The sequence below is a fragment of the Pipistrellus kuhlii genome, unplaced genomic scaffold (genome assembly GCF_014108245.1).
Source record: "Pipistrellus kuhlii isolate mPipKuh1 unplaced genomic scaffold, mPipKuh1.p scaffold_m20_p_2, whole genome shotgun sequence".
Lineage (NCBI taxonomy): Eukaryota > Metazoa > Chordata > Mammalia > Chiroptera > Vespertilionidae > Pipistrellus > Pipistrellus kuhlii.
Window position 1 is genome coordinate 40,811,717 of NW_023425515.1, and position 20,572 is coordinate 40,832,288.

The 20,572-nt window shown below is 37.7% G+C and overlaps 1 protein-coding gene across 7 annotated transcripts in view; it reads left to right on the plus strand.

Annotated features, from left to right (window-relative positions):
* LOC118723992 (LIM domain containing preferred translocation partner in lipoma) overlaps positions 1–20,572 on the plus strand; it is a 639,355-nt gene that overhangs the window by 602,456 nt on the left and 16,327 nt on the right. For all 7 annotated transcript variants that reach the window (XM_045583798.1, XM_045583802.1, XM_045583803.1 and 4 more), the window contains one exon: positions 17,490–17,668. In XM_045583798.1, the coding sequence (XP_045439754.1) occupies positions 17,490–17,668 (179 nt within the window). The remainder of the gene's footprint in view (positions 1–17,489; positions 17,669–20,572) is intronic.

Below are 20,572 nucleotides of genomic sequence, written 5' to 3' on the forward strand. Positions count from 1 at the left end.
ATTATTGGTGTGATGTCTTTCCTCCTGATTTGTCATAGTACTTGTATGGTCTGAGTTTAAGCACCAGATAGTCAAAGTGTTGGCCTATGTATAGTTCATCTAGTCCAGGGCTAATGTTATTCATTTGACAATGTCTATTTTACTTTAGCACTCAACTTATTAAAACCTCCTTTCCTTCTCTTCACAATTCTTAGAAGAAATATGATCCCTCTCACTATGGGTAATGCTTTCTATGAATTTTTTATTTTAAAAGGCAGACTTTGCTTCACTTTTAGAAATAGTATCTGTCCCTAGTTTCAAATTAACTGGAGGGAGTCAATCAGTAAAGGAGCATATTTTTCCAGCTTATTTAAGGTCAATGATAGAATTATTTTTTGATACCAGGGGAATTTAGAGCCTGATACATTTGACTATATATAGTGGAAAATCCCATTTCTAAACAAAAATGAATTTGCAAAGCATCTATTATTTTTATTATCCATCTCCTGGGGTATATTCTTTGCCTCATGAAATAGGAAAGAGCATGGAGTTAGAGAATCAGAAAGGCTAGTTTCGATTTTTAACCTTGTTCTAATTCAACAACTTTAGAAAATCATTTGACCTGTATTACTGTTCTTCCTTTAAAATTGGAGTAATATGTATTTTTCAAGGTTGTTTCAAGGATCTTAGATAACACATTTAAAATTCATGATGCATACGGTATGAATTCAATGAAGGTGGTAATGCAGTTACTTTGGAGATGTCATTTTCATTAGGTATCTTATAATATCAAAAGTAAGGCCTAAAGTTTCCAACTATAATTTTGGTATTTCTAAAATGAAGTGTAAAACTTCATTTTTACACTCACAGCTCCTGAGACCTTTCACTATTGCCTCATATCTTACCAAATTGTGCATAGGACCAGGAAATCATATTTGAAAGGCCTGGTGCATGCTGTTTTAAGGACCCAGAGGAACATAATCAGAATGTTTATCAAGTGACTTCCCTCTGTGCTGCATTGCAGAGATAAGACCTTTGTGTAGGGAATTTGTCTCCCAATTCTGCAGTTGAGTCTCAGCCAGCCCTAGAATCTGGAAATCATCCCCCATAACTAGAAAGTGCAAGAAAGATGGTGAGATCAATGGGTTTGAAGGAGAATTAGTGAGCTATGAAAACAGTCCACATCATAAAGTCCCTTTTTACTTGCAAGAGACATTATTTATCTAGAATTTTGGACTGGTTCTCTCTTCAGATAAGTGTTTGGAGTGTCAGTGATTTGTTCTTGGTCAAACATGAGTGAGAAGCATATCTAACCAGATCTCATAGCCAACTTTCTCCATAATATTCCTATTGTGGATGTCCATGTACCTTGACAAGGAGAGCACTGTCCATGGAGGGGCAGGCTCTGCAACTCAGAACATTGACATGGGAATGGAGAGTTCTTATATCTGTTGTTTGGACCAAAGACTGACTCTGATTCTTGAGTAAGTTGATTCACTCATAAGATGAAGATGATCTGCAATGAATGGAGGGCTCATCTGAGATAGATGCTACATGATTATATGATTGCTTTCCTCAGATATGGAAAATGGTTATAACTGTTGCTGAAACTTCTAGGCCATCCCCTTTGTCTTCTACACCCATGAATTCTAGTTTACTCTATGAATTCTAGTTTCAGCCATACTCAATGAGGACTTGCACTGTCAACCTCAACAGATTCCACTTAAAGGCCTTACTTCACTTGTGCTTTTATTTTGTCACTCAGTTAAGGAATGCTGACTGCACACCTCCCATTCTGTACCAGACACTGTGCAAGGGGAAGCAAAAGTTGGGTGAGACTTGGGCCCATCTCAAGGTGCTCAAATAGGGTGACAAACATGTACACAAACCAGAACACCATGTAAAAATGGCATAAGAGTTTTCCTACAAATGTTTTATGAATGAAGAAAAGGTAGCAATCAATTCTGCCTGAGAGGGACTAGCTCAGGAAGGGGTCAGAGGGCATATATGACTGGAGTCTGAGTGGCCCGGTTAGAGAGAAAGTGAGAAGAGTAATATGAAGAAAGGTGCCAAGCAGGAGAAGTGTAGGCTATATTCAGGAAACTGAAATCAATCTGATTTGGCTGGAGTATAGTGCACATAAGAAGAATGGTTGAGTGTTCAGCAGAATTAAAGTTATAGAACTTCTTACCATGCTGCCAAGAAGTATAGGCATGGAGGGAAGGGTTGCTTTTTATGGCTTCCTGGCAAAGAAGAGATATGATGCTGGCTGTGCTTTAGAAATATGCTCTGAGAGGGTAGCATAGTAGCTAAGCTAAAGTAGGAAGAAGTTGCACACTGGCTGCTCTCAGACCAGTTACTTGCAGATGTGTTTTGTCTTATATTCAAATGATTTTTTAAAAATCAAATTGTCTGTAAACTTTTAAAATTTCAGAGAATTCAAATAAATTCTAGATTTTCAGTTTCTGCTAAAAAGTGGAGTTCACAATTTCTGACTGACAATAATCAGCTAGAAATTAAAAGTGTCTTTCTCTGGAGTATTCTACTGCCAGAAATAATGAAATCCTGAACTAAGCTGCAAGCAGGGAATGGAGAAAAAAGCAAGAATTGGACTTGCTGATTGCTTAGATGTGTAAAAAATGAGAGAGAGAGGGAAGTCAAAGAAGACTCTGGAGGTTTTATTTTACATAATAAGTGAGTCAGATTCTCATACAATCAGAAATAGAGGAAGAAGAGTAGGTTTTGGAAAGATGTCCACATCCTTTTGTCATTCAAGGCTTTGGAAAATATTGATAAGACAGTTGAAAATATACTTGTAGACCAGTAGTTGGTTAGAAAGTGCTCTGCTAAAAGATGAAAGCTTATCATATGACCTGGACAGTCATATGTGTTTTTACATTGTCTGTCTCATATACTTTATCTTGAAATCTAAAAAGTTATAAGGCAAATATCTGTTCTTGAACCTAAGAAAACAAGTAAAGAAATGGGGACTCATGGCATGCCTACTGTGAGCTTATAACCATGAGTGACAATGTACAGTGGAAACTGCAGAAATAGTTCTTATGTTAGTCAATGTGAAATAAATGGGTCATATTAAAATGCAGGTTTTAAATGAGTTATAGCCAATAGGTAGAATTTCTTAGCGTGGGAGGGAAGTTAATACAAAACAAGAAACAGGGCCCAGAACTAAGATAAGGAAAGTGAGGCTTCTGGGAACCATGCAGAGGGCTAATCTCAGGCCCTTATAGTACTCTGAAAGTAGGCACCTCCTTAAATTTTGCTCTCTCAGGTCCTCAATTGCCTCACATTAGTCCTGGCCCTGATGTGGAGAGTTTGTAAATAAACAAATCATAAAATGTCATTATCCCATGAGGTTCCATGGACATTATTATAACTAATAATTTGAGATTTATAATATTACCTAATTCTTATGCATATTCCCACTGTGAGATGGTATAGGTAGAACATGCACTGGGTTGAGACTTGTGGATACTATCAAAGCCTGGAGCCATGTCTCATGAGTTTCAAGGTGGTGCTGCACCACGTGGAATATCACTGAAATATGCAGTGATAGGCAATTGCTTGAGAGCTATTTATACTGGCATTCTGTGTGGAGGAATTTGTCTCTGGGGTAGCATCCCTTGATATTGGCGTAGCACTAACGGATTTCGAAGAGCAGATTAGTGTGCCACATTGATGGAAGGAGAAGGTTTTTGTTTTCTTTTTTTTTTATGTTAGAGCTGGATCATTATTATTATTATTTTTTTACTTTAACAGTTTTGTTGAGGTATAATTGCTATGCAAAAACTGCATATATTTAATGTGTCCAATTAATGTGAGTCTGGAACTGGGCAATCACACACAATACCATCACCACACGCAAAATAATCCAAATGTCTGAAAACTCACAGATTGTCTGTTTGATTATTTGTTTTTGTGTTTTGGGTGTTTTTTTGTTTGTTCGTTTGTTTGTGGTAAGAACACATGAGATCTGCCCTCTTAAAAAATGTCAAATGCACAATACCATATTGTTAACTACAACTGCTCTAGAGTAGAGCTCTAGAACTTATCCATCTGGCATAGCTGAAACTTGACACCCACTAATAGCAAGTCTCCAGTTCCCTCTCCCCTGTGCTCCTGGAAACCACTATTACAGTCTCTGCTTATATGAATGCGACCATTTTAGACACCTTGTGTAAGTGGAATCATGAATATCTGTCTTTCTCTGACTGACTTCTTTCACTTAGCATATATCTTCCCATTTCATCCATGTTGTTATGAATGGCAGGATTTCTGTATTTTTTAAGACTAGTTTATATTCTATTGTAGGTATACACATTTTCCTTATTCATTTGCCTACCAGTGATCATTTGGGTTGTTTCCTTATTGTAGCTATTGTGATTAGTGCTGCAATGAACATGGGAGTGAAGATATCTCTTTAAGATCCTACTTTCAATTCAGAATCTTTTCCTTATGACATGTCTCATTCATTCTTAAAGAATACATGCCTTGAAATGGACCATAAGTATCACCTAATCCCACCTCTTTGCTATATAAATAAGAAACTGAGGCACAGAGAGGGGAAATAACTGGACTTGAATCACAGAACAATAGTATTCATTAGACTTAGGTTCAGATGGAGTGACAGAGGACTGGAATAGTGATGAAAGGAGACAGTGTTAATTTCTCTCTCACTGAAGGAAGTAGGAAAACCAGGGCAATGAGAAGTCCCTGGCTTTAGCACACTGGCATATAGACAGAATGCTCCTCTTGAGTAATCTTTCCATATACAGTCTTCCCTGCCTTTGATAGTAAATATATCATCCCTGTGAAAAGTTTGCTTCCTAGCTTAAACTGAATGCAGACTCTAAACCATCAAATCACTTTAGGTTTTTTTTTTTTCTTTTCGTTTTTTACCCACCACAAACAACGCTAGGATGGCATGCATTTGAACAAATACAAGTGATTTCACTATTCTGCTTTTCAGAGCTTTTGGCTGGATACAGAGTGAGAAATTCATACCTTTTTCAAGTAGTGTGGGTTCTTTTTTTCCTAAATCCTCTCATCCATCTGGTTCTCTGGAAGTCTTGGAATCCAGGAAAGTGTTAGTTCACTGTGCTGAAATCCAAAAAAGACTGCTAAACTGTGACAGAAAATTTGCATTCCAAAGACAGTTGAAAGAGTTATTCCTACCACCCTTTAGCAGCAGCAAAGAAAAAACATCTGGATTTTCTGTCCCTTTTGTCTTTAAGCAGCTACAGGATGGAAAACCCTGTACTTGTCTATGCCTTTCAAACTTACTTAATGTAAACCACTTTGGGCATGCTAGGGTGGTGAAAAGAACCAAAACATGGAATTATTTTATTTCTAGTGTCAGAAAATATTTCACAGTCAAAATATGGTCTAAGGGGAGCAAATCCCTTCTCCTACTTTCCTTTGTGTGCTGCAGAAGGTTATGGTCTCATGAATGGGTTCCGGAATCAATGTTTGTGCACATCAACTGTGTTGTGCTCCAAAGAAAAAAACTACACAGTGGTAGCATGATGCTGGCATGTCTTTATGGCACTTCTAAGCTTTGGTGCTGTCTTTTGTCTGCATCTGGCAGAAGTATAATTGCAAGGGCTTGTTTTCAACTGAAGCCAAGTCATTGCCAAATCTGTTCATCTGATCTGTATAGAATTGAAGTTAACTCATGACCCTCTGGCTATTCTCTTTGCCACTCCCAGGAGTTAAAAGCTTAAAGTTATCCCTTTCTTCTGAGAGAGGTTCAAGTTTGGTTCATACAACCTTTTCTGTAATCACCAGAAATACAAGGAAAGACCTTCTATGACCCTACTTGTTTGGCTCAAAACCACTCGTGGCTTGCTATAATGTAGGAAATAATTGCAATTCCTAAAGCCAGGTAGAAATAAACATCTTGCCAGAGCTTGAGTTTCAGGCAACTCTGAAGAAAACCAACATGTGAGCAAAATAGTATTGGGAACATTTCTAGTCTCTGCTTGCAGATCTTGATTCTAATGGATGACTCACAATGGATTTAATTGTCATCTGAAATGCACAGGCAGTCAGTCATTGCTATGTGTACACGTAGCTAAATAATTACTGCTTAAACCCTAGGTTTAGGTTTTGCCTCTGGATGAAGAACATTGGCCTACCTATGTTGTATGATTAACTTCAGATGATTTATATCCTTTGCAAAATTTGTAACACTGCCCTGGCTGGTGTAACTCAGCTGGAGTGTCATCCAATACAATGAAAAGCTGCAGGTTTAATTCCTGGTCAGGTCACTTACCTAGGTTTGGGAGTTTGATCCCAGGTAGGGGCAGGTATGATGTTTTTCCTCTCTCATATCACTGCTTCTCTTTCCCTCCCATCTATAAAATCTATAAGCATGTCCTCAGGTAAGGATAATAATGATAATAAAAAATGTAGCACTACATTTTGGGGGTTTTTTTTTTGGACAAATGTACTCTTGCCGAGATAGAATCAAAGAACCCAAGAATTGGAAGGGAATTCTGTTGGGCAGTGGGAAGTCATTTGCATTTTTCATTCAACAAATACTTGTTAAGTGCAGGTTTTGGGTTAAACACTGCTTCAGAGGCTGTGAATGCAGTAGTGTCTCAAACAGACTGGTGAAGAGATAAGCAATAAACATGTCAACAAATGAGTGCATGAGGTGATATCAGATAGTGATAAGGACCTTGAAGTCAATAACAGGGTAATGAGATAGAATCTGGCTCAGGAGAAGGGACCAATTAAATTGGGTGGTATCAAGCCATCTGAAGATGATGATGAAATTTAGATTATGTATATGGGAGTAGGTGTTATTGGATGACTCTTTTGACCATTCATTCCTATTCATTTATTTACTTAATAAAATCTTTATTAAGCTCTTCTATGTTCCAGGCATTAATGAGTGAACTCTAGCAGTGAAACAGTGAATAAGATAAAGAGCCTCACCCTATTGAAACTTCTGTTCTGTTCTGTTCTTAAATCAATCACAGAGCTTTGAGGGACTAAGAAGTCTACTAACTTAAGTCTCTCATTGTATAGGCAAAGGAATTTAGGCCCAGAGAAGCAAAGGCTTCACTGAGGCATCATTGCCAGTGGCTTGTCTTCAATGGTTGTTTCTCCTTGTCACTATGAGAGGTTAGCAGTTTAAAACTATGCTGAGGTTAGCAGTGTGACCCTAAGGTAAGCCGTTTAACCCACTGAAGTTTCCTGTATACTCTAACTGAAGATATCATGATTAAGCATTGTTAAGATGATGCTTAGTTGGGTCTTGATTATAGTTAAGTCAAGAAAATAGACCCTGCCAAGTATTTCTGAAACAAAGTATATGTTCCATGAGACTTCTCTGTACTCACCCTAAATGAATGAATGTGACTACTTCATCTCTTATTAGGTGTTCCAAATATGTAAACCAAAGAAAAATATAACCAAAAAAATTTGTTGAAAACAAAACAACAAAAAGGAAAGGAAAATAAAAACAGCAACACAAATTTTCTCAAACTCACTGTGCATAGTCTTGTGGGTGTCTAAATGGGCATCTCATATTGTCTGTTTCCAATAACAATATAGGAAAGTAGGCTCATTTGTTGAGTCAGAGACTCAAAAACCAAGAATTAAGGTCAGTCCTCATATGAAACAGCAATTTTACCCAGAGAAACTGACTTTATACCAATACCTTTAATTTTTTTACCTTCTTAAAGAGTGAATTTTATATTTATCTTATTTAATCTTCCTAATTCTTGGATGTAGAAAGGGCTGAAAAATTAATGTCGCATTCTGTAGATGAAAAAATTGATACTCAGATTATGAAATTTTGCTCAAGATGCTGCGAAATTTCAGCTATTCTGGAAAGTGACCTCAGTACAGTGGTCTGAATGTCTATTAAAAACCTCTACTTACAAGTTGCTAGTGGCAGGAATTATGGAATTTGGACCTAAGATATCATGTAATAAAGCTGAAAATAGCATTAGCTCCTCTGAATTATTGGCCAGAGGGCCTCCATATTTATCAGTTTGTGACAGTCTTGTTTTGACAGTAGCAAAAACGCAAGTAATGAAAAATACTCAGCCTAATGATTTTTCATGATATAAATATTTATGTTAATAACTAATCAACATCAGTTGTCATATTCTTATTACTAACACAGCTAAAATAGCAAAGAGATGTTTTGGTCCAGAAAGGACCTATGGGGTTTGGAAATGAGCACTATATATTGTAGAAACCAGAGCACCTGAGTCCTGAACTCAGTTCTTAGACTAGTTCATAACATTAGGCAATCAATTTCTCTGAATAAAGTGTCCCAGTGTATAAGGTTAAAGATTCAGACAAGATGATTTTAATAATCTTTTCAAGCTCAAGCAAACTATGCATTTGTGAAAAGTTATGTCATAGAAGTTTGCTAAAGGTCAATAATTGCATGTAGTGGAATTGCCATTATATGGAACTTTATAGAAAGATATAGAAAAAAATCTATCAATTGGAGGACAGTATGAAGAAGAATGTACCTTTGTCTTCTAAGTCCAAGAGCAAGTTGTCTTTGGACTTAGAAGACATAGGTTTCAATCCTGACCATGTTTATAATCATGTGACATATAAGAATTCTACCATTCAGTGGATAAGAATTCTATCTCTCTACCTACTATAATATGGTATTATTGTGGAGATTAAATGAGTTCTTGTTGGTAAACTTTAAAGACTCTACCAGAGCAAGCTGTCAATTTTTAATTTGCGAGTGTAGCATCATGTAAATTACTTTTATGAAGAACTAAAAAATCTATAGGTTTGAGGTATAATAATGTTTACATAGAATTAAGAACAGTGTTTCCACAAAACTACTAGGAATTCATTAACTCATGTTGTTATGACATTATCCAGTTGTCACGGAGTATCATGAGAGGGTTCCTTAACTCATTTATTTTTTAAAAAAGTAGAGATGTAGCCCTACCTGGTGTGGCTCAGTTGGTTGGACTTCATTCCATGAATGGAAAGGTTGATGGTTTGATAAATCCATGACAGGGCACATGCCTAGGTTGCAGGCTCAATACCTGGTATGGGGCATGCAGGAGAAAGCTGATCAATGTTACCCTCTCATATTAATGTCTTTTTGTCCCTCTTCCCCTTCCTTTCTCTTTAAAAATCAGTAAGAATGTTTAAGAAAAAAGTAGAGGTATAAAATATAGAATGATATATAGTGAATAAAAATAGAAAAATTAGAAAAGTGGTGCTTAAATATGGTATTTCAATTCAATAAGTAAAATGACAACTTAAATATATACCATAGCCCCCTTTGAATCTGTAAGAAGAATTACCCAAAACTAACATTTGCTATACAGCCAGACACAGAATATTTGTTTTCATATGTGCTTTTATTTAGTCCTCATGATGTTGCATTTAGACATTTTTAATCTTGTTTAAATAGATGAGGAAAGTCAAGGCCAGATAAGTCAAGAAAATTCCTGATTTTTACATCCAGATCTCTTGAATCTATCACTAATTCTTTTATCATAATATGATAGATGTTCTTGACCTAACAAGTCTCAACAAATTTACCTTGAGATGTTGTAAAGCCAAATCTATTATCTGACTTGGCTTAATATGAAAGGATTTTATTTTTATTTTATTTTTTTCTCTCATAATACCAATAGTGTCAATGGAGTGGTGTGATCTTGCAATTTTGTTCCTGGCATGGTTTGACCCACTCATCAAGTCCCAGCCCCTCATTGCCCATTGTATTTTCTGGGTTAGGAGATATTAAAGAGAGGTGTTATAGAAGAATTTTTTTTTTAACATTTTAAAGGTAATATGCATTTTAAGGTAAAAGAGCATCTCTCTGAGCCTTGAGATATAGACAAACTAAATGTTCTTTAACTTAATATAATTTTTAAAAATTTACTAAAGCTGGGCTCATAATTGCAACTAAGGTTCTTCAGAATAAACAACAGGGTGTTATTTATTTTGTGAATAGTGATTTTCAGCTCATTACAAAATTAAATAAAATTACCTAATTGTCCTGATCATTTGTGTGTTTTTTTAATTTCATTTTATTTAGTTCAAAATCCTATAAGAATTTTTCCCCATAAATTCCATCTTAATAGTCATACATGTGTTTTTGTTTGTGTTAGTTTGACAGAGATGTTTATCTCTGGCAATGTTGAGTGCCCCTTCACCAATGCTGCAAAATATACTAATTTCCATAAAATATTATTCCTGTGAAACTAATTTTGTTTCAATGTAGGCATTTCTGGGACTTAGGTAATGAAGACTCTTCTCCTAACCCAACATTAATTTTAAAGACTATTGTGATGCATTTTTTTTTCAAGAGCAAATTCAAATCCCACTTAGAATAGGTTCCCAGAATCATATGCTACCACATTGCCTGCTCCTTACCATTCATAAGTAATTACTCTTTCCTCTGTGTTCCCATCATGCATTACTCATGCCTCTCTAACAGCAATTTGTTGTGCCCTTTGCCTCTGATCAGCTATTTATAGCAGTGTCTACTTCTCCCACTACACTCCGAACCTCGGAGGGCAGGGATGGCACTTTGTCCTTTCTTCCTTGGTACCTGCCAGGATGTTGAACACTTTGTTCCACTCCTTAGCTTTCTGCAATGCTAAATATAGTGGGCAGGACATTCTGCTCAGTAGAAAGCCTGTGAAAAGTTTCTCTAAAGGGGATTTAATCAAAAGCTGAGGCAATATAGGCATTGGATGAAAAGAGATGGGCTCAAAAACATTAGTGGAAATGAACAACAACAAAATACAACAAGAAAGTTGAAGGTTTTCGTGTTTGTTTGTTTTTTAACTGAATTTTGTTACATGTTTCATAAACTGTCCTTTCTTGTGTGGGTCATGGCATCCAAAGAATATACATTTTCAGGTTTAATGCCACCTAATAAATTGACTCAAAATGTTTCTATCTTAAAAAATTAAAATTTTCACCTATTGAAGTAGGAATTTTTATTTCAATTAGAACATGATAGTCATAGGGGTGGATGACACAGGATTACTGTTATTATTTTCAATCTGTTTTGAAACACAAATACAGATATAAGTATAAATTAACATTTACAGGTAGGTGAAGGACACTTGGAGAGAACAAGACAACTTTTTTTTAATTTTTATCCTCACCTGAAGATATATTTTTGTATTCATCTTTGGAAAAACAGAGGAGGGAAAAAAAGAGAGGGAGAGAGGCATGGATGTGAGAGAGAAACATCTATTGGTTGTCTCCTGTATTCACCCTAATAGGCAACCTGACCAGGAAATGCACTCCCAGCTTTTGGTGTACAGGATGATACACCAACCAACTGAACCACCTGCCAGGGCAGAAAGGGCAAGGAAACTTTTAATAAGAAATATATGACTCAACTGAGAAGCAGAGGTGTCAGGAGGTTTTGTACCATAGCTCAACGGGAGAACTATCAAAGTAAAATGATATTTTATTTGCAAAGAAAACCCCAAAGTACTGCCATCGTCAGGTAGGCTTTTTGATGACCAGAAAGAAGAATGCATTTATATTCCAAAATTAAGTTAGGTGATATAATTATTTGAGATTAAATAATGGCACTGGCAATTCAGTGGAGGTTTGCTGAATCAGAGCCTTGTTCTCTTTTCATTGTACCACACTACTGTTCTGTTGGGAACACCTACACTGGAGCTGTGGTTCCCAACCCTTTTTACATCATGATTCATGTGGAAAATTATGGCATTTGTTAGGCACAATGGAATAAGTAAATGAGGCTTTTTCTGGCCCTCAAATGTAAAACTCACTAGAGTCACAGTTTCTTAGCCTGACAATTGACAGGCAAAATCTGGATTAGAGAATTACTTTTTCATGGTTAAATATAATAATTCTACTTTATGTAAAGCACTTATCCAAAGTTTATTGCTTAATTATCAAACCCATGTGTGTGGGTCATCAAATTTATGCAAGGGCTCTGCTATAGATGCTGGGGATCCAACAATGAGTTTTCTGTCTTCTCCTGTGAGAACTAATGAAATGAACAGTAGACAAACTGTCTTGAGATATGAACATGTTTCCTCCCTTGATTTGTAAGCATGTAACTTGCAAGTAGTCAATCTGAATGCCTTATATTTGCAATGTGGACTGCGTCTACTGAAATATGAATTCTGGGTAGCCTGATATGGGAGAGAGGTTTACCATTGTATGGAGAATTGGGGACCTATATTCTAACCCCAAATCTGTCACTAACTCTTTTCCCTATCTGTCTCTTCATCTCTTGAATCTGATGATTAGACTAGAGTTGTGGTTGATAAACTTTACAATATGGATCCCCTACAAGCTCCATCCTTTCACACTCTTCATCCAGAAATGATTTGGGGCTCTTTTGTATGTGTCTCTTTCATAAATTATTTCCCTGAACAAAGGGTTATAGGAAAGATAGGCAAGTAAGTGAAGCTGAAAATTCCTGGCCTAGAATAATTGCTAAAGACTTTTAAAGGTTTGGTATTCTTTAACTCTGCATTTTTTATTATTATTATTATTCTTATCCCAATAAAACCAAAACTGTATCTAGAATGTGAGATGTCACCCTTACCTTTCCAAGAGTCTTTCCTGTTTCAAAACTGCTTTCTTGTCTTTTAAAAAAATAAAATAAAGATTGAATATAAGGTTACATTTTAATTTTATGAAATGAAAAATTTAACATTTCTAAATGGCAACACTTTAGAGTTTGCTGAATCTTCAAATACTTATGTCTCTTTAAATAAAATACTTAACATTGAACACATGTATACCTATGCAATATATAAATTATAAAAATGTTATTTTCTTATAATCTACTAGAAGCTAATGCTTATGCTACCTATATGCTTCATTTATATTCAGATGATTCTTCCAGCTTCTGACTGTGAATTGGAAAAGTTATTTATACAATATCCAAGGATAGAAAAGATACAACCAGATTGTATCTCTAAAAACAGTTGCTTTGGGAAGTTATGTGTATAAGATTTTTTGTGTGATTTTATTTTTACTTAACTTTTTTTGTTTTTAATCACAGTCGTATTGCCATCATCTCAGAAGAGTTTAAAGCCGTGCATTTTAACAGCTAATTTCTTCTTTGGCTTTTTTCTGCTACTCTATAACATCTTTTCCTTTTAAACTATATTTTCATTGGAGTAGCTGCCCAAAACAATTTATAAAAATCCTTAAAAATCTTCAAATAATGCCAAGATTTTATTTTAAAAAGAATAAACTTTAGACTCTTTCTTCAGAGTAAACTATAAGGTATTTATGTCATAGCTGGTTACCAGTTGTCTACTGTATGCTATGGACTATGCAGGTGTGGGTGAGGATGTTGCTGCTGGGGATGCTGTAATACACTGCCCAGATCCCTCTCAAGGCTGAGGCTCTCATTCCTCCAGATGCTGGGATTATTGGCAGTTGATGTTTCATAGCTGAGTCCTTCTCTGGTAATTACCCTCAATGGAACTTCATCTTCACTCAAGGTGCAGTGGTACAAGTTCTCTATTTCCTAGTTTCAAGAAAGAACAATTCTGCAGGGCCATTCCAGCTCCAGACTATTCCATGGAACCATCAGAATCCTTTGTTGTAACTGCATCTTAGTTCAACTCCTCTACTCAGGAACTTTCTGCACTCCTTCACAGGTGTTGATCTCAAAGACTATCTCAAAGACACTCTTCAGTAACTTCCCATGTGCAAATCTCTGTTTCAGAATGTTTCCTAGGAAACTCAACCTATGCATATGGCTCCATTGCAGGGACAGGGGAGAGGTGTGGGCTCAGTTTGGTCATACTATTAAATCAAGTACTTTATATTCAGTGGCATAAGAGAAACATTATACAATCTTATGGGACTGGAGGAAGTGACTCATTTTCTTGGAATATAGCAGAGGGAAAATTAGAAAAGGTTGTGCAGAAGAGGTAACACTTGAGTTTAACTTTGAAGAATGACTAGGTATTCCCTAGACAAAAAAGAAAGGATATGAATCAGTCTGAGCTTGTAGAACATAGCTTATGAAAATTGTCTCAGAAAGCTCATGACTGCAGGAAGATGGAGGCTGTGGGGAGAGCAGCAGAGGCTGATCCAGAGCCAGCTCATAAAACACATTTCTGCATTTGAAGGTTCTTAAGCCGGTGTAGGCTCTTCTCACCTACCTACCCACTGATCAATCACAACACCCCTACCCTACATATTCTTCCACTCTTTTGCTTAAAAACCTTCTTTTGTTTTACTTTCTTAAAAATCATTTATTAACCTTTTCATTTTAACCTACTTTGTGAAGACACAAAGATCATCTATGGTGCTTGAAATTCAACCAACAGCAATTTCTGGAATTCCAAGTAAAATTCCAGGCATAGTAGATGTTACATAGTGTAGAATTCTAATACACGAACCCTCTGTTTATATTATCAAACAAGGGGTTATCCTGGTGTTTCTAGTATATAGCTTATATTGGAAACATTGGCCTTTTCCTATTGTTGTTAACACTGATGTATCACATAGTAATAAAATTACAGAGTTAAAATTAATCATTGTTTTACAGACAAGAAAACTGAGGTCTAGAGAGAAGAAATTATTTACCCAAAGTTGTATGCTGCATGTTGACAAAGCCAGAAGGATAACTCATAGTTTTTATCTGGCAATTTTCCCTCTCTAGGACTACATAATGAATTCATCATACCTCCTCTGAACAATGCCAGTCTGATGTCTGCCCCTATTGAACTCCATTGCCCAGGTCCAATTACATCAGGGCTCAAGGTCTGTTTTCTCACCTCTGAAATCAGAGGCCTGGACTACAGGAATGTTCAGTGCCGTCCTCTCTGACATTGTAAGAGTCTTTGTCCTTTCTCTAAGACAGTGTTTCCCAAACTTTTGACATATGTGTACCCCTTCTATAATTTTCGTAACTCTGAGTACCCCTCATACTCATGAGAACGTACAATTGGGCGCAGCTAAGCACAGTGCAGTGCATATCCCCACCAAACTCTGGTGCAAAGCATACCCCCACCAAACTCTTCCTGTACCCCTGGGGGTACGCGTACCACACTTTGGAAAACACTGCTCTAGAAGAATATATGTCTAAGGGTCCTAGTAGACCAATTGAAGACTGAAAGGAGATGAGTACAATAAAGGGAACTGCCTAGACAAGGTTAATTTGTCCTCTGATGCCATTTTCTAGTCCAGGCTAACAGCTGCATTCTTAGAACCTTTAATTTCTCATATGTGGACATTTCATAATAATCTCACTTTAGGCATATTTTACACAGTTTTGCCTTTGTAAAAGAAATGTCCAGATTATCTGTCTTTTAAATAATGCTTCTATAGGTCATGGTGGCTTTAAGTAAATTGACTGAAACTTGCAGCCAAGCCTCAAAGCAAACGATAACATTTTCTGGCCAAGCATTTTCTGGTTTGTTCAACTACATTAGAGGCTGCCCTTAAAAAAATGTTAAAATTTAAAACCCACAAGAGGAACAAAATACAAGTCTCAGGAAGACGATTTCTAGCCACATTAGCTCAGATCACCAGGATAGAAGAGTAGCAAGGCCTTCATTGTCCAGACCATCATTGTCTCCAGACTTTCCTCTTATGTTTCTCTGCTATTTTAATTTTACCACTTTAAAATCTAGGTTAATAGTTTCCATGAGTTTAGAATGTGACCAGAGGTACACTGAACAATTTCAGTACCCACAGCAACCAAGCTTTGAAGAGAGGACAGCGATGGATTTACTAATTCATCTTAGGAGAGATTCCTGAGTCAGGGGAGTCAGGCCAGTAGTGTGCTGCAAGTGGGAGGTAAACAAAATGCCTTCCTTCATTCTTTTAGCACACATTCACCCTGAGCTTATTTTGTTTTAGGTAGTATACTAGGTGTAATATGGGACAGAGAAATACATTCCTCAGACATAGTCCCAGCCCTTGAGGAAATAGACAGATGCACAAATAATTTTAACACAAGTGAACCTTGTGAGCACTACAGTCTCAGGAAGCGGATAGAAGGAATCAGTTTATTCCAAATAAAGATATCAAGGAAAGCTTCGCTGTGAAGTTGCTTTCTGACCCATACTTAGAAAGGTCAATATGGCAAGTTGCAATTAATTAGCCAATGCGCGAGAGTATGGAAGTTTCTCATAGGTGTGAGTGTGTGTGTGAGCAGTCCCAGACATTAAGGAAGTTGTTATAGAAAGGAATGTTGAATGTCAGATATGGAACTAGCTCTATTTACATTGCTAGGCCATATAAGTTTTTGCTAACAAGAAAATTAGTTGTTCACATCTGTGGTTTGGAAAGGAAACTGGCAGTCACTTTGGGGACAGGGAAGTATTACAAAAGAAGCAGCATGCAAACAAGGAAGCCCATCGGAGACCATTGCTGAGTTGAGATGTTAATATATTTGTTATCTACCCACAGATACTTCTTGCCTAATGGCCATTTAAAGGCTCTCCTGGTATGAGGGTAGTTACTCCTTAATTTCCATACCCCTTCCAGTTCTGCACATCTCTCATCAGATACCCATCCCTGATTTATTCTAGGTTATAAATTCAGTGACTCAGTCTAGACATCTCAATTGGAATATAGCATATTACATGTGAAGCATGGTTGTTAGGAAAGAGCACATGAATTTCTAGGGAAAAATGAAAAGTTTACAGGTAATTTTATCAGTCTTTCATAGTCCTGACTCTATAAACGGTGTCCTCTTTAGGCGGGGATATTTATTTTTAAAACTCAGTATATCTCTGCGGCTATTATAGATAAATTGACTTTCTTAATTGATCTCTCAAAACTGGAACCCCTCTAGGTTCAATTTTTCCATTGAGAGCTTATAACATTACACTGGAGTTGATGTTTGAGTCAAGTACTCATGATCACTGGCCTTGTTGGTTGTGCTGAGCTATGCCTGAGGTCAGCAGCCTGCATGCTCTGTGTGTCTGTTACCAGACAGACCACACTGGAAAATGTTAGGGTCCTTGATGGCTCCACGAGGTCTTTGATGATGAAGCAAGTGTTGGAAGTAATAGTGAAGCACTCTTCCAGTGGAGAACCTAAGTTGCATAGTTCAGGGATAAACAAATTATAGCACAGGCCAAAATCCAGAGCACCACCTGCTTTTGTATATAAAGTTTTATTAAAACACAATGATGCCCATTTGTTTATGTATGTCTATGGCTGTCTTTGCACTGTAATGGCAAAATTGCACTGTTGAAAGAAAGCCAGATATATGTCCTCTATGGTCTTTACCTAAAAGTCTGCCATCAACCAGGCCGTAGTGGGAAAGAACAAGGGGAGGAGTCAGAAGATGTGTTTTAAATTTGACATTTGCCAAGTCTTACCTGGATGACCTGAGACAAACCACGTGATCCATCTGACTGTGTTTCCTTTTCTCTAGAATAAAGATTATAAAATACTGACTGTGGTGAGCACCCATGCCAGTGTGTCCTATGACAGTGCCCATTGTACTGTAAGTCACTGTTGAAGGGCCACCTCATCATCAGCATTGTTCTTTCTCTCTCCAGAATACCCTGGAGCAGTGCAGTGTGTGCTCCAAGCCCATCATGGAGCGGATTCTCCGAGCTACCGGGAAGGCCTACCATCCTCACTGCTTCACCTGTGTGATGTGCCACCGTAGCCTGGATGGGATCCCGTTCACTGTGGATGCTGGTGGCCTCATCCACTGCATTGAGGACTTTCACAAGTAAGCAATCTCCCCTCCTGCCTCCAGGGTCTGTTCTCACTGCCTGACATGTAGGCCACACAGTGTTCTCTTGGAGCTATAGGATCTCAGGATTTGATAGGGCCTTCAAAAGAATTTACTGATCCTCCTCATGCAATGCAGAGATTTGTATCAGGTGGCCCACGTGGTCTTGGTAGCCTGTTCACTGCTTCACAGCTTCCTGATGCTTTGTGTGGCTGTAATTGTGAGAAAGTCACTCAGCTACAGAGGATTTGTATTGGAGAGGGGCAGGATCCTGGACTAGCCCTCCTGGCCTAAACCTAAACAACATGTGTTACAAATATGTGTGACTTTGAACAAATTGCTCAATTTCTCTGAGCTCTTCAGTTTACTCATTAGACCAGACCCTATTTTAAAGGTCTCCAGCTGTAATGGCCCAGGATTCTCTCTGAGCCAGGGATTCTCTCACCATCCTGCCACTCAACAGATAGGAAGTTATGGGACAAAGACACCGAGAATAGTTCAGTCCTTACTAATGAAAGCCTCTCACATACTCAGAGGCAGCTCAATGCTACTATCAACACATCCATACCCTCCCCTCCCCTCTTCTCCTACCCAGGCCTTCTTTTCCCAGGATATTTTCTTATGAATGCAGTATTGTGTAGTCTTTTGAGGAGGATTAGAAAGTAGAGCCTCAAAGTCACAGGCTGGAAAAATACATCCCTGCTTCAGCAATTCTTTCATTGCAGATCCCTCTGGAAAGTTTGATAGATTGGATTTTCATGAAAGTTCGATGGTTTTGTGTTTTGCTTATTTTTAGTTCACCACTTTGTTAGTTGGGTCATTGGCTGGTCACATTTGTTAACATCTTTTTAGGAACCATAAGAAAGCTTAGATGTGATTTGCAAACAGTAGACACAGAGGCCTTCTGAACTGTGTTTGTGGGGCAGTGGCTTTCCAGACAGTCTGAGGCTCTGAAAGAGATGAGGCATGTATGGCTCACCAGTGTGGGTATTCATTCTAGGGCCTCTAGATGTGCAGTCTTGTGGGTTCATTTTCACCGCTCTGTTGATCGTCAACAACCAGGAGGTACTTGCCACAAGGAGTCGGGAGACTGAGACTCATAGTTTAAAAAAAGTGAATTTCCTGACCACTTTCCAAGTAGCAAAGAAAGTAAAAACTTCACCAAAAGACATGAGGCTGAGTAAATTTAAAGAAAAAAAAAAACAGAAGCAGAGATTCTCCACCTGAATTAGACAAGGAAAGCCTCACTTTGAAAGGGCAGTTACAGCATAAATTGTACTTCACATTATTGATATTTTTAGCTTGTAATTACACGTGAAAAAAAAAACAAAAAACCACCTGCATCTATTTAAGGGAACTGAAAATATACCAATGGGGAGTATGTTTCTGTCACTACTTCTCTCCCTTCTTAGACTTACCCTAATCCAAGAAAGAGTGTTAGATATAGTCAGAGCACACACATTTCAAAAAAGAATGATATATTACACCCTTGATTAAAACAGGAAATCAATTCTGACAAATGGAAGTCTGTATCTATGCATTTATCGTTCATTTCGGGAAGTGGGGAGCATAATTAGAGACTTGCAACTGGTGACATAAGTGTGTGAGTCTGCATGCCCCAGAAAAGCAGACTTGAGCAACTAAAGTGAAAAAAAAATCTCAAACCCCCAACTGTCTCCCCACCACCACCACTAATTCAGTGGTATGTTAAAATACATTTAAAAAAAAAAAAATCTGTTGTCTGTATGATTAGCAAGGATTGGTGGGGAGGGGGCTCTTTTTTTTTTTTATCTTTTGCCTATTTCTCAAAGAAAAATATGAGAACATTTTACAGAACTCTGTTTCGGAGCCTTGAAAATACTAGAACAAAAGACAGCTAACAACTCCAATCCCATCCAGCCTGTGTGGCTCAGTATCTGAGTGTTGACTTAGGCACCAAGAGGTCACTGGTTCCATTCCTAAAGGGAACACACATATCTGGGTTGTGGGCTCAACCTCCAGTAGGGGCGTGCAGGAGGAAGCTGATCCATGTTTCTCTCTCTCATATATATATATATTATATATCCTCCCTTCCTCTCTGTTTAAAATCAATAAAATCATACAAAAAAAAATCAAACCTGGAGGGGCAGGGAGGGGGGAAGGTGGCAAGGTTAAGTAGAAGGTAGTTTTAGGGGAGTGTAGACTTCTGCAAATAATTTTTTGGGGCTTGTTCTTGGTCAACCCAGGCAATAAATGAGGGTATGGAGTTAGGAAAGGCTTCTCTACATTCAAAGAATACTTGTGTGGCTGTAACTAAAGTGGAGTGGAGAGGGGGTTACCTTGAGATAGAGGAAGCCCATGAGAAAGGATTTCTCTTATAAACCAGTGTTTCCAAACATCCAGGTATTTGGGGACCTTATTAGCTGCAGGCTCTAATTGAGTAGGTTGGGGGTGGGCCCTAAGGGTCTGCATTTCTGACAAGCATCCAGGTGGTCTTGGATTGCACTTTGAGTATCAAGCTTGTGAAATACTATTTTCTAGGCCTTGTTAATGGGGACATCCCCTACATAACCACCTGCAGTCAGGTTTGGCTCAAGTCCTCCAGCCTATTAGGTAGAAACTCTTTCCCATATGTCATTTTAGAGAACTGCACAAATGCAATTCCAGGGAGACCTCAACCCTAACACACACACACTTTCTCATTTCACCTAAATGGCCATCTTTCATGGCACAACTTAATTGCCATTTCCCTAAGAAGCTTTCTCTGATCTCAATCCCTCCCCATCTCCATGTTTCACTTTGCATCCTGTTCTAGCTATAGATAACACTCAACATAGTCTGATTAGTGATTAAAAAAAAATAGACAGGCATGCACATATACATCCATAAACTTTTACAATACCCACCGTAAATGATTGTTTC